Genomic DNA, 13164 nt, shown 5'->3' with positions numbered 1-13164 from the left:
CATCTGGGACAAGACAGACAGATTTCAAATGGGACACACAGAAGCACCATGAGCTGGATACCGAGCTGCCTTGGGTGTGCACAGAGGAATTGATGTCCCAGCCCTGGAAAACCCACGGGGCTGCATCCATGTGTCCCAGCCCATGCCCAGCCCCCATCTGTACCCATGGCTCCCTGTAAATGCACATTTCTCTCAAGGGATGCTGCCATGTTGGGATTTCTGTGCTTTCCAAAGCAGATTTCCTCTTTCTTTTACTGATAAGCTTCAGACGGGAAGAGCTGCTGGGATTTTCCATTTGCCTTCCGTTTGTCACACTGCTTTATTTCCCCTTTGCCTTTCCATCAGCCTCGTGCTGAGAAAATAAACCAGTCAGGTTTGCATCATTTCTCTGAAGCAGAGCATTCTCTTCCATGTGCAGGATGCAGCGATGTTTGGGCTTGTGGACAATACTTGGGGTTGAAATTTCCTTGCAAAAACAAACTCGCCATTGTTATTTGTGGGAATTCTTTAGTTTTATGGAAGCCTTTGATGCTTGAATCCACCAAGCATTGAGGCTGGCTTTGCTCAGTTGAGCCTTTGTCGCTCGGTGTCAGTGTGACCGAGGGGTGGCCACTGCATTTTGGAGCATTCAACATGTTTGTGCCATGGCAGTTGAGCTGGGTGCCAAAATCCTCCTGCGTGGAATTGTGTCATTGAAACCTTCATCCACCTATGCAGAGACTTAACTGTGCTCCGTAGTAAAGTGCCCCAATGATGTGCGTGTGGGGAGCAGAGACAGCTCCATTTATTTGCCCTGTAGTTGCTCTGTTCCTGCCAAGGCAGAGTTACAGCTGTGAAGCAGTGAGGTCCTGGCGTGGGTTTTCCCTGCTGAATCTGCAGGAAGCAATAAAACCCCCGTGTAAAGCAAAATGGGGAAGCACTGGTGTCTGTGCTGGCATTTCCCACTCTGCTCAAGGGCTGCGGGCTGAGATGGTGCTGGAAGGGGGGGGGTTTCTTCTGCACATCCTGCAGGGTTGCCCCACACTGTGGGCTCCAGCAGTGCGTGGGACCTGCTGCTGCTGGGTGTGGGATCACAGCTTCCACCCGTGCCAGCCAGCCTGGAGGCGGAGTGGCTCAGTGCTGCTGTTCTGATGTCTGTGTGGGATCACCCTGTTGAGACTGCTGAGGTGCTGGAGGAATCTCTGCATTCTGCTTCAGCTGAGTGGCAAGTTGTCCCAAAGCATCTTGTGGACTTCTGCTTTAGGAACACAATGTCCCTCGGTGCTGTAGGTGAGGATAGGGGACATTTAATGCCATTTCTGGGGCAGGATGAGTGCCCTCACTCTGCATTTTTGTGTGTGCAGCTGTGCATCCCATCACCCAGCCCAGTGCTGTGGGTTTGAGCTGCTTTCAGAAGCAGCTGTTCCTGCATCCAACCCCATGTGCTTCTCTGTCTGGTGCTCCCCCAGCACGTTGTGCTTGGTGTTTGGCTTTCCTTCATGGTCTTCCTGTGGGGTTTGTGGTTTTGCTGGAAGAATGATCCCTCTGGCATCATTAGAGCTGCCTGGCAGGGGTGTAAGGGATGAGACACAAGGGGTTGCTGGTCTTTGGGGATGTGCCAGAAGCACATATGGGACAGCCACAGCTGTCATCCCTCCCTTGTTGCTACCTGAGGGCATCCCATGGACCCAAGCACCAGTGGGAGATGGGAATCCTACAACTCCTTCACATGGGTTTGGTGCAGCTTTGAATCACCTTCCTGGAACCAGAGCTGTGGGTGCTGCCCATGCTGGGTGCAAATTGCACAGCCAGTGAAGGCAGCATGAGGCATGGGGCAGCCTCCCATGGGAGCACGTATCACTTTGAGTCACTGGGACGTGGTGACTGTGCCAGGATGTTTTCTGGGCTGTGGCATTGCCTCGTTAGTGTGGGAGGGGCAGGTCTGAGGTGCTGCCAGCTGGGGGACAGCCCTGGAGGCAGCTCCCTATCCATGTGCTGTGGACAGGAGCCTGTCCCAGAGCTCCCATGCAGGCTGGGCTCCTCTGTGCCAACTACCATGAGCATCTCCCTGTGTCATCACTGCAAGGCCCAGCAAGAAGGGCTGCAGTAAGGATGGAAAATCTGGTTTGCTTGAGGGCAGTGGAGGTTTTCATTGGCTTATTCCTAGAGTCTTGCATGGCCTGTGTGCTGGGCACTGCTGCCCTGCAGTGAGGCACCAGGATGCTGCATCTTTGGGACACACATCTCGCTCCACCTTGTCCCACTGACACCATTGGTGCAAATCCTGCAGTGTCTCTCTGAAGCAGAACCACCCCGGTTTGTGCCACTCTCTTTCAGGAAAACTCAGTTTTGGAGCTGTGAGGAATGGAACAGGCAGCCCATGCCATGCTCACCCAGGCAAAGCTTCTCATGCAGAATTGACCTCTAAGCAAAAATCACCTCTGCTCACTGCCTTAATTGAGTGGCAGCCTGCATTGCCAGTGCCATCAGGTTCCCGAGCGCTCTCTGGGTGTGAATTATTTAAGCCTGGCTGTGGTCCTTGGAGTGTAGGACAGCGCTGATCCGACAATGGGCAGCAGGGATGGAAGAGGAGAGGGAAAGAAAAGGGGAGGCTCCAGCCGGGCTCAGGCATGCTCCCTGTCTCACACCCTCTCATCCTACCAGCTCTGCCTGTTTGCTGCCACAACAGCCAGCGGGAAAGGCTGTAACTGCCACAAGACACAATCTGATCGCAATCAGAAATCAACAGCCGGCACGACCTGTTGTGCCTCGGAGACAATGCGCGGGGGTCCGGAGGTGTTGTGCATGTAGATGAGGCTGGGAGCATCACACCGAGCCAGCACCCAGCTCTCCCCGGAAGAAAGAAAGAAAGGAAGGAAGAAAGAAAGGAGCGGTGGAAAGCGGCGTGCCGCGGCATGCTGGCACAGGGCTGCTCCGCCAGCTCGGGAGCATCGCCCGCCGCACGCACAGCCGCACACACCGCCTCCCGGCGCAGCTCCTCGCAGCCCTTTGATTTGCGGGGAAGGAAATAAGAGCTCTCGGAGCGACGGCAGCTGTTGGCAAGATGCGCTGAGAAAACCGAGCAGGGAAAGGTTTTTGCTCTGCCTCCCCGCCCGGGTTGGAGCTGCTGCTGGAAGAGGGGCGGCGGCGGAGAGAGAAGAATGAGCAGCCCCTCCGTGCCGGGGAAGATGGAGGCGAAACCTTTGTTCAACGTGCAGAAGGCGCTGGTGCAGCCGGTGCAGATGTGCATGTTGGACATCCCTCTGAGCGTGCAGGACGACGACGTGAGTGGAGGCGAGGTCGGGGCCGGGTGGGTGTGCGGGGGGCAGCTGGGAGCCGTGACCCCACCCCGGGGCTGATGAACTCGTAGCAAAGTTGAAGGTGGTACCGCCTCCGGGTGCAGCCGTTCCTTCCTCAAGCGCCGTGTCTCGATACAGGCTGTTCGATGCTCTTGTAAAATGCATCGTGGAAGGAGGGGTCTGGGATGCAGACGAAGCCTCCCTGCGTGGTGGTGGTGCAGAAGGGTGGGTTGGCTGCTGGTGTCCGGGCTCTGCTTTTCTGGCTGCCCTGCCCATGGCGCTGACACACAGCAAAGCAGCAGGGCTGCAGCACCCGGGCAGATAAACCCCAACGCTTGGATCCGCCTCTTGTCACCTTAACTCTGCCCATTGCAGGAATACACCGGGAATCTGACTGTGGGGGAAAGGCCCCCGTACTAAAGCTGATGGAGAGTCCCAAAAAGGGTCAAATGCTTTCCAGAGCTTACAGGGGGTTAGTGGGCAGTTCCCCAGCTGCGTGAGGGCTTGGGATGTGCTCCAGGTGCTGGTAGCATTGAGACAAAGCCGGTGAGCAGGGGAAGCCCGTGCTCTTACTGTGCTCTTCAGTGTGTGTGTGTCCCCCACAGGGGCCTCTAATCGGCAGTTTCTTGCTGGTGAGCAATTAGTGCGCGTTGGAGAATGCTACCTTCTCCTCTTCTCCATTATCTGTGTGCTCACGGGGATACAATGACACGGAGAGAAGCGCTGGGAGCAGGGAGGGCTCCCTGCGAGCACCTTGTGGGTGTGTGCAACCCCAGCCTCTCCATCCCAGCAGGGATGGGGCTCCTATATTTAGAAACAGCCTCGGGCTTTTCCAGCACCTACAGTGCTGCTGTGCTAATGAGGATACCTGTGTCGACCACTGCAGAGCCAGTGGGGCGTGGAACCTTGGGAAGGAGGAGGGGAGGCAGTGAGTGATGCTAAGGAGGGGAGGGAGCTGCTGACCTCTTGGTTGGAAGCTTTATTCTCATTTAGCTGGGTTTGTCAGCAGTTTGCACCACACCATAGCGGCACCTGGGGCTGGGTTTCCCTGTGGTGTGGGCTACACAGGGATTGGTGGAAAGCAGATCTGGAGAAAGGAGCCCACTTGGGCAGTGGTCAGGATGGAGCAGGGGATGCCTCCACGCTTGGAATGACTTCCCCTTGCTAATCATATCCATGGTTTTATTGCAGAACAATAATAAATAATAATAATCAAGGGGGTTGGGCACTGTTGGAGGGCTCTTCTGGCTTGCCTGGGTTTTTCACTGTTCAGCAGTGGGTTTTTCACTCAGCAGTGTGGTGGAGCATCCCTTCCCTCAGCCCCCACTGGGCATTCGCTCCATTGTGCAGAATGGAAAGGTTGAGTGCATTCTGATGAAAACTCTAACCATGGAGAGCACATTCTCCATATTCTCTTACACTGGGGCTCTGCCTGTGTGTTTGTAAGAGGGAAACCCATGCGAGGGATGCTCACTTGTTTTGCTAGCAAGTGGGGGTGAGGTGGCTGCACCCACAGAGCCAATGCCTCACTGTGCTGGTGCAGAATTTGGGAGAAGTTTAGGTATGCATTACACTGGGATTTTGGATGCACACACCCCAGTAAAGCCGAAATAACTGAAAGGGTCCAGGCATTGATTCCAGCAGAGAGCAAGCAGCTGATTATTGCCCATGCTGCAGGGCTGGCCCCAGCCCAGAGCTGCCTCAGTTGGGAAAATCAGGCAGGTGTGCAGGGATGAGAGCAGACACTATGGGTCTACTTTATGGGAAAGGATGCAGCACTGTGCCCTGTCACTCTTCAGTGCACCCAGTACATGTCCCCTGTTGAATTTGCACTTTGCAGCCCATGATGTGAAGGGATGTAGTGATGTGTGCTGCCCATGCCCACATTTGGGTACTGGCAGCTGGATGGGGAGCATTGCTGCAGCCACCCCCAGGCTCTCATTCCTACCTTCCCTGATGGCTTTCTGTGGGATTGTCAGTCCTTCCCTTTCATAGCCCAGCCAAAGCAGTTGCAACATTTCCCTGAATGCTACTCTTGCTATTATGGGTAGGGATTTCCAAAGCTTTGCTAATAAAAGAGTAACAGTTTCTATATCTGGGAAATGGGGAAATCAATGAGCGGACTGTTGTAAGCGACATAACGGCTTTTTGTGGCAGCTCAGGCAGTTCTGTAACACGATGGAGCTGGAGGGCAAGTTGGTTGGTCAACTTCATCGGCTACATCCGCTCTCATGAGTGATGAGACAATGCCAACATGGGACTATCTCATCCCTAGGGGTGTCCCTCTGGGGCTGTGTGTCCTGGAAACGGTCCTGGCTGTGGGAATTGTGGGGTGAAGTCACCCCACTGCTGCCCTCTCCGTGCCCCCCAGCCCACCTTGGTGCCCCCACATCCCCTCTCCTCAGTGATGTCCTCGTCAGCCCAGTCGTTTTGACTTCAAAGCGGTTCACCAACATTTTCCACTCCAGTGGGCTAATGAGTCAAATTACATTTCGCATGCTAATTTATTCTTCTAATATTATATTTTTTTCCCAATGTACTGGCATACAGGGGGAGATAAAAGCTTCATTTGACCTTAAAGCCAGGCCTGGGGGAGCTGGAGATGGAATGAATGGTTCGTGCCCAGGTTTGCAGTGACACCGCTCCTTCCCTGCCTCTTTCAGAGATCCCATTCAGGCTTTACGTGTTTTAGCTGACTGTTACCTTGGGTGTAATGCACATGGAAGAAAATCTTTCAGATCAGTGGTAATGAGTTACTAATTTCTAGCTTCATTACTCGGAAACGCACCGCTCTGCAGCACCGGTTGCACCATGGAGTGCTGCGGAAATGGCAATCAATGAATCCTGGCTGGAGCTGATGGGAATGGAGCGATCTTCCCAGCACTAATTGGGCATCAAAGCTGCTCTGGGGCTTCAGGCTGACAGAGATGGCTGTGAAGGGGCAGGAATTGAGCCTTCCTCCCCAGATTTTGAAGGCTGAGTGCCCCCGGCATCCAATGGGAGCCTTTGGGCAATGGGTTGAGCTGCAGACACGTGGCATGGGAGCCTCCCATCCCATTGGGGAACCCTTGCTGATGGTCAAGCACCCAGCACCCATCCCTTCAGCGCTTTGCCCCGCACAAGGGGCTTCCACCTGGTGGGAGGGGGACCTGGTGCTTGTGCAGGTCATGGGGCAGAGTCAGGTGCTGAGGCAAAGCTGCCGCTGCAAACAGCACTGCAATGAATCAAAGGCTTTGTCGTGTTTATATCAAAGGCTGTTTCTTTTCCACTGCCTGTGTATGGTAGATGTTATCGAGAGGGAGGAGCTGAAAGCAAGCACTGGGACTGTTTCCTGACCACAATTACAGTCAAAAACAACAAATCCCTCCATCCCCGCTCTTGGCCAAACTTTCTACTGGGGTGAATCATCACTTGGCTTCTTGAGGAAAGCTGGAAACTGTGCAAGAAGTCACCCAGGCTGAATTCTCATCTACAAGGGCAGAGATCCAGGAGAGCACTGTAAAATCCCAGGGATTCTGGGAATTCTCCCAGCCAGGCTGTGCCCATCTATCCAGTAGCAGCATTCCCCTATTCAAGGGATGGGGCAGAGGGTCACCAATCACTGCTGCCTTTGGCAGCGCTGCTCCCTAACTCACACTGAGGATGTGATGTGGTGTTCAGGGTGACATCCTCAAGAATTTCCCTGCTGCTTTGCTCTTTCTCCTCCCCGCCACCTCAGCACCAGTTCTGTCTGACGGCCAAAGGCAGGAGGCCCTTCTCCTTGCAGCTTTCACTCTGCAGACGTGTCTCTGCAGAACAGATGCACAATTAATTGCCTGGAGCCAGACCCTGCCCTGCCTTCAGATGTGGCTTCCCCAGTGCCCTCGTTTCCTGCTGACATACACTCCGCTCTGAAATGTCCCAGCATCATCACAGCAAGAGTGCAAATTAGGGCTGAATTTCACCACTTGGGCTGCAAATAGTGCTGAGGAGCTGCTCAGCTTGGAGCCCTGGCCTCCACGCAATGCAGACAGCCCCTTTGGTCTCAGTGCAATGTGCTTGCAGGACAGCAGAGTGCTGCAGCCCATCACGGAGCACAGCTGGATGCAGCCAGGGCTGGCTCTGATGCTAACCCGGAGTGATTTCATTGCGTGATTTTTGGTATTTATGCAGTGAGGGTTGGCTCCATCCCGCCTGGCGGAGGAGCAGCTCTCACTCCATCATATGACCGTGCTGTAATGTGCTGGTGGCTCCGTTTGGGCAGAACTTGTGATATTTGGTATTTTTAACTGCTGGGGCCACGTGTGTGGGTCACGCAGGCTGTCTGAGAGGGGAGCTGCAGTGCGCGGCCGAAACCTTCAGGTGTTCCCTCAGTGCTGATGGTGGCCAAGAACAGCATCCCCAGTGCTCCTCTTCCCCTGTTCCTCCATGGTAAGAATCTTACTCTTAAAAATAATCCTAAAAAATACCCCTCCTTCTGTTCGCCCTTCTCCCTTTGGGCTTCTCTGTGCATTGCTATCGGAGTTTGGGTTTTTCCTTTTGTCGTAGCAACCTTCCCCCTGCACTTCTGCTTCCCATCCTTGAAACGAGACACAAGTTAAGAGCTGCAGATAGGGAGGATGGAGGAGAAGTGGCCTTTCATGCCAGCCTGGGGGCTGTCAGACCTGCACAGCTGGGGCACCTGTGGGACATTGGGATGGGGTCTGAGGGATGGGAAGTCCCTGTCTGTGGAGATCACACTGAGGCAGCCCCCGAGCTGCTGGAGCCAGGAAATGGAGACTAATCCCTAGTGAAAAGCAGCAGAAAATCCCGGATTTCCCTTCTCGTTTGGCAGAGGGATGGGGGAAGCATGAGGCAGGAGACGGACGGGCTGCAGGGCACAGCTCCAGCTTTTCCTACTGCACGAAGCCTGCACCCCACCCTGCCCTCTATCCTTGGTTCTTTTGGGGTCAGCTCAAGGCACGGCTCTGGCAATTCTGCTGGCTGCATTGCAGCAGCAAAGCCCCTCCAAAGACCTCTAACCAGCCTCCATTTCCAGGCTGCACCAGTAGAGAGCTTTGCAAGTGGCACTGAGTGTCCACTGAGACTGGAAGGGGAAGCAGAGCTCTGCTGGGCTTTGGCTTTTGCAAGAAGGTGACTCAGTGCATGCCGGGCTGGTGTTGCACCTGCGTGCTGCCACATTGCGTGTCATGGAAACACTGACACAGCTCCTCAGCAGTGCATTGCAAATAGAAATGGACTAATTAACCATGTGGACGTAATAGTGTGAGCTGCTGAGGTGACAGAAATGGATGATGGCTGTGCAGGATAGGATTGATCAGCGTGAGCCACGATCAGAGGTGGGAAAAGCTCTCGGATGCTGCAAGAATGGCATTGAAGGTGGACCCAGCACATAGGGAGCAGCTTGTGATGCTCGCCCTCTGCTTCCTGACCCTCCTGCAAACACCTGGTTCACGTTCTCTGGCCTTTCTTCCTGGTGGGTGTCTGTCTGTCTGTATCTGTGTCCTTCCCCCTAACGACTTCTGAACCCACATCATGCAAATTTGGCGGAGGGCTCGTGGATAATTAAATCTGTGTGAGTATGAGATGGCTGAGAGGAGGTAGGGAATCCTGTAGATTCCTCCGAGCCTCTGCAGCGTGAGGTCGTGTGCTGTTCAACACCAGCAGGTCCACGTGGGAGGCACTGCTTACAAACGCTTCAGTTGCAAAAACGTTTTCGCTCTCAGTTTGTGCAATTTTAGGCTCACAGGATGGCAATGTTATTTTAATGGAAACCGAAATTCTTTGGTGCTGAGGTGGGCAGGAGGAGCGGTACCTTCCAAGGGATGGAGGCGGCCAAATGGGGTCGTGTGGCCACAAAACCCCCACGGAAATCTGGGAGGCACATTGGGATGACTTCCCCTTCTGAAACAATGTGGGGCGGAAACCTTTAAAGTGGTCATTACCGAGAGAGGAAAATTTTTTATGTTAAAGCATCCTTTGTTCTGAGGGTTTACCAATACCTGCGGTGGCCAACAGACTTCTGCAGTTCCTAATTGACTTTTAAGCCATTTGGCTGTATGTGTCATAGGGGCAATACCGGGGTCTGGGCTTCAAGGTTTCCCTTCCAGCACTTCCAGGCTCCTTTCCTCCTGCCCACTCGGTCAGCACTGACAGACTCGGTCCATATCTGCTCTCCACATCCCAGCCTGGACAGAGAGGAACTTTCCCTGGGCTGTCTCTGTCAGATGCTGTCCTTCCATCAGAGCTCTGCCTCCCTGTGCTCATGCCATACCAGCTTCTACTGTACGCTTTCCCTGATGCAGAAGCATTGTGGGAACATCCTTTTCCATAGCTGCTACTGAAGGGCTTTGTTCCTGTTTAACTGGATTTCTCTGAGTACCCTTGCTTGTGTACTTGTAGCATTAACACTGTGTGCTGGTTCCAGGATCTGAGACCTTAATGCTGCGTTTCCATGATCTGAGATTTCAATATGCACCACCTCAATCCTGTTCTGGGCTAACTGCACCAAATGGGCTGGAGGAGGGGCGAGAGCAGGGCTGGAGAACACACTGGCAATGAGCAACGTTTCTTCATTATCCACTGGGAGTTCTCTATTATCCGGTGCCAGATCCTCGTGTTTCTGAGAGTCTCCTTTTACACAATTCAGCTGAACGCGTCATTTTGGCTATTTACCATCACTGGAAAAATGTACTCCCTGCCCTTGAGTGTGGGTCTGAGAAGCTGAGCTCCCATCCCATCCATGTTCCTCTATGGATTCTGTTCCCTTTGGGAAGCAGTGCAGAGGGACCCCGCAGGGCTCAGAGCACTTTGTTGGTGCTGCAGCGATGAGCAGAGCTGTATTTCTGTGTAAGTAATGGCATCTGATGATGTCACCCTATTTTTCTATTACATGTTTTGATTTCAGAGAAGAATTTATCCTCTCTTCAGGGGTTACACCCATCCATGACTTTCCCAGCCTGTTTCTGTGGCTTCGTAGCTCTTCTCTTTCCTACCAGTGCTTTGTCCTTTCCCTTCTATCAGCCAAGCAAAGGTGGAAGCTACAACTCAGTGCAGCCAGGAGCCCCAAGCTGGCTGTATGTTGATTGCTAAGCAACACAGAAAAAAAGGGGTTTCCTGTTTTCCTTTTGGTTACGAGTACCTGAAGTGGTGTTTGTTACATGAGCTGACCAAAACACTCTGGCAAGAAGGCAGCAATGAGAAAAACACTGCCTTCAAAGACACACAGTGCAAGAAATACGCATCAGTGTCTGCAGCATGTCAAGCTTCAGCTGACCTTGGAGCCAGAAGTTCAGTGAACACTCCTCAGAAAGTGCTTTGATTCCCCTTGCTGGCAGCATTCTGCTCCATATTCAGAAGACTGCAGGTCTGAAAACCAGAGGTTGAAGTTATCAATCCTGAACAGAAGGTGCTCCAACACCGTGGCAAAGTGGATTGGTGTGAACCATGGAATTACAAAGGTTGGAAGAGACCTCTAAGATCACTTAGTCCAGCTGTCAAAGATGAGGAGTGGGATGGGGTGGAAATGTTCTGCAAGCTGCTTTGCCTTCCAGATCTGTGGCACAATTACTCTGTATGGCGAAGCACAGAGGCTCTGCAGATGCTGTGCCCAGCTGTGCGTGGGGCTGCAGGTGATGAAGTGCAGCAGTGTGGGGTGGAGAGGTTAACTCCTAATGCCAGGGGAGTTGGTGTGATTCCTTCGTTAGGCACTGATGATCGTTAGGAGAGCTGGCTGGGATCTGTTGGTTCCTGGATTTTGGGAGCGGTGCTGTAACTTCACATCAGAGTTAGGGTGTGCTGAGTGCGGCGGTGACATCAGGTTCCCTTCTTGCACAAGGTCTGAGGGTTTTTCCCTGGAATAGATGAGGAAGTGGTGCTAGTTCTTCATTTTATGAGAAATGCTAGTAATGATCATCATCATCATGATCATCGTCACCTTTCAGCTAAGACTGGGCCTTGGGAAAGCAGCTTGGGGAGGGCTGGATGGAGCTGGGAGTGCTCCTGGGCTGTGGGATGAGCTTGTGTATGCTGGGAGAAAACTCAGGGCATGCACTGAGCCCTGGTGCTGAGACAAACGTAGGGTCTGAGCCTGCAGTGCTGCCCAAGGGGCGCTGAGCTCACCCAGGGCACTGGCTCAGCATTGGCACAAGTGCCCATTTGTTGCCTGTTCCGCATCATTTGCCATGTGGGGAAGCCTGTGGGCTACAAGCTGTGGCAGATGAGGGCAGATCTGTGATCTGAAGGGGCACCAGTTTGTGTTTATTCAGCCAAATGCTCACTGCGGAGTGATGGGAAGGAACCAAGTGAGGGGTTTCCCGCAGCCTGTGTCTGTCTTTGCTGCTGATGCTCACATCAACATGAAGTGCTCAGCATGTTGTGAAAAGCTTTTGCTGAGTTTGCCAAATATGAAATGATTATTTTTATTGTTATTATTATTTTACTGAGTCGTTCAATGGTGGATGGTTTCCTTAAATCCCCAGTCCCGGAGTCACGTGCCTGTAAGACAATCCTAGAATCACAGAATGGTTTGGGTTGAAAGGGACCTCAAAGATGAGAACTTGCACAAATTTTTAAGACCTTCACAGCTGTAGGGGAGGAACCCAAGGGTGTTGTCTGATGGTTGCCCTTCAGAGGCAAAGCAGAAGGCTTGAGCATGTCTTTGCTTTGGGTCTCACGGTGCTCAGCAGCACCAGCCCCAATGTCTGAGTGTGTGGGGTTGGCAGTGCTGAGCAAACATCCTGAACTGGGGCTCCTGACCCCGCTTGGAGTGTTTTGCTTTTCAGGCCCAGAAGGTTCCCAGGAGAGGGAAAAGGAAACTGCCTGGCTATTTTTAAACCCTCACCATTGCCTTCCTGCCACTATATTATTTATTATCCATTATCAGAAGTGTTTCTCTCCTGGAATCATCTTTAGTGGTCAACCAAGGGACGGATGAATACCACCCATCAAACAGCTCCATAGCTTTCTGTAGAGGTCAGACAAAGCTGGGGGTTCTGCAGAGGTTTGCAGCTGCAGACGAGCAGTGCTGCTATCTGTTCTGTGCACCCAGTGCTGAGCCATCCCAGCTGTGGGGCCACAATTTCACCTCCCGAAGAGCTGAACCCTGGCTTCTCTCCCCACGACCCCGCAGCCCTGAGGGCAGCACTGATTGCTCTGGAGGTTCCCAATCTCTGCATGCACTGAGCTCAGCTCTGCATGTGACCCATTGCATTGCAGAGCACATCTCGCTGCATCACACGATGCTGCACGGCATGTAGGGTCAGGATTGGCATCACCCCCATAGAGCATCCCAGAGGTGTAGGGTGTGTGCAGCCCTTGTGCAGGGCTCTATTCCCTTTCCCATAGTGTAGCCCTGGAGGTCCCGTTGACCCTCTGCAGCTCCAGATAAGCGGGACAATAGCTTGCATTGTCTTCCTTCATCCTCCTGCCTGGTACGTTTTCAAGTTGAGTATTTCAGCTTTGTTAATCCTTTCCTGCCCAAGCAGGAGGTGCCCTGGGCAGAGCTGGATGTGCAGCCCCTATATCCATGCTCTCATTGGAAATAAAGCCGCGGGGCTGCACGGCTGGGAGGCTGCTGTTATTTCAGCTGTGCAGAGAGCTGAGGCATAAGCGTCTGGGTTTTGGTGGTGTCAGCAGCAGCTGCCATGCATTTATCGGCAGGGAAGGGGAAGGGGCAGGGAAGGGTGAGAGGATGCTGAGCTCAGTGCGTGCAGTAAGTGTGGAATGGCTCTGCCTGTTCCTCTGAGCCTCTGAAATGTTATGTTATGTGGTTTCAGCATCAGCCTGAGTGCTCAGAGACACTTTAGGGTGAGATCGGCAGCCCTGCTGAGCCCCAGCCCAGTTCCCCTTTCCCTGCATGGCCACACACTGCTGCTCTGCACCCCACCGCACCCCCCCGGTGCCTGCA

At 53.3% G+C, this 13164-nt stretch overlaps 1 protein-coding gene across 5 annotated transcripts in view; it reads left to right on the top strand.

Annotated features, from left to right (window-relative positions):
• Positions 1-13164, top strand: part of RALGDS (ral guanine nucleotide dissociation stimulator) — a 39467-nt gene that overhangs the window by 5992 nt on the left and 20311 nt on the right. Inside the window, exon 1 of one of the 5 annotated variants that reach the window (XM_090121643.1) lies at positions 2646-3263. The exons of 1 other annotated variant lie outside the window; for it this stretch is intronic. In XM_090121643.1, the coding sequence (XP_089977769.1) occupies positions 3141-3263 (123 nt within the window). In that variant the 5' untranslated portion in view covers positions 2646-3140. Of the gene's footprint in view, positions 1-2645; positions 3264-7572; positions 7689-13164 lie in introns of those variants that run through there. 3 more of the 5 variants (XM_090121644.1, XM_031601791.2, XM_090121648.1) reach the window with 3 other exon arrangements.

Source organism: Phasianus colchicus, chromosome 19, assembly GCF_987193195.1.
Source record: "Phasianus colchicus chromosome 19, bPhaCol1.hap1.1, whole genome shotgun sequence".
Classification (NCBI taxonomy): Eukaryota; Metazoa; Chordata; class Aves; order Galliformes; family Phasianidae; genus Phasianus; species Phasianus colchicus.
This window is presented reverse-complemented; position numbering and strand designations above follow the sequence as displayed.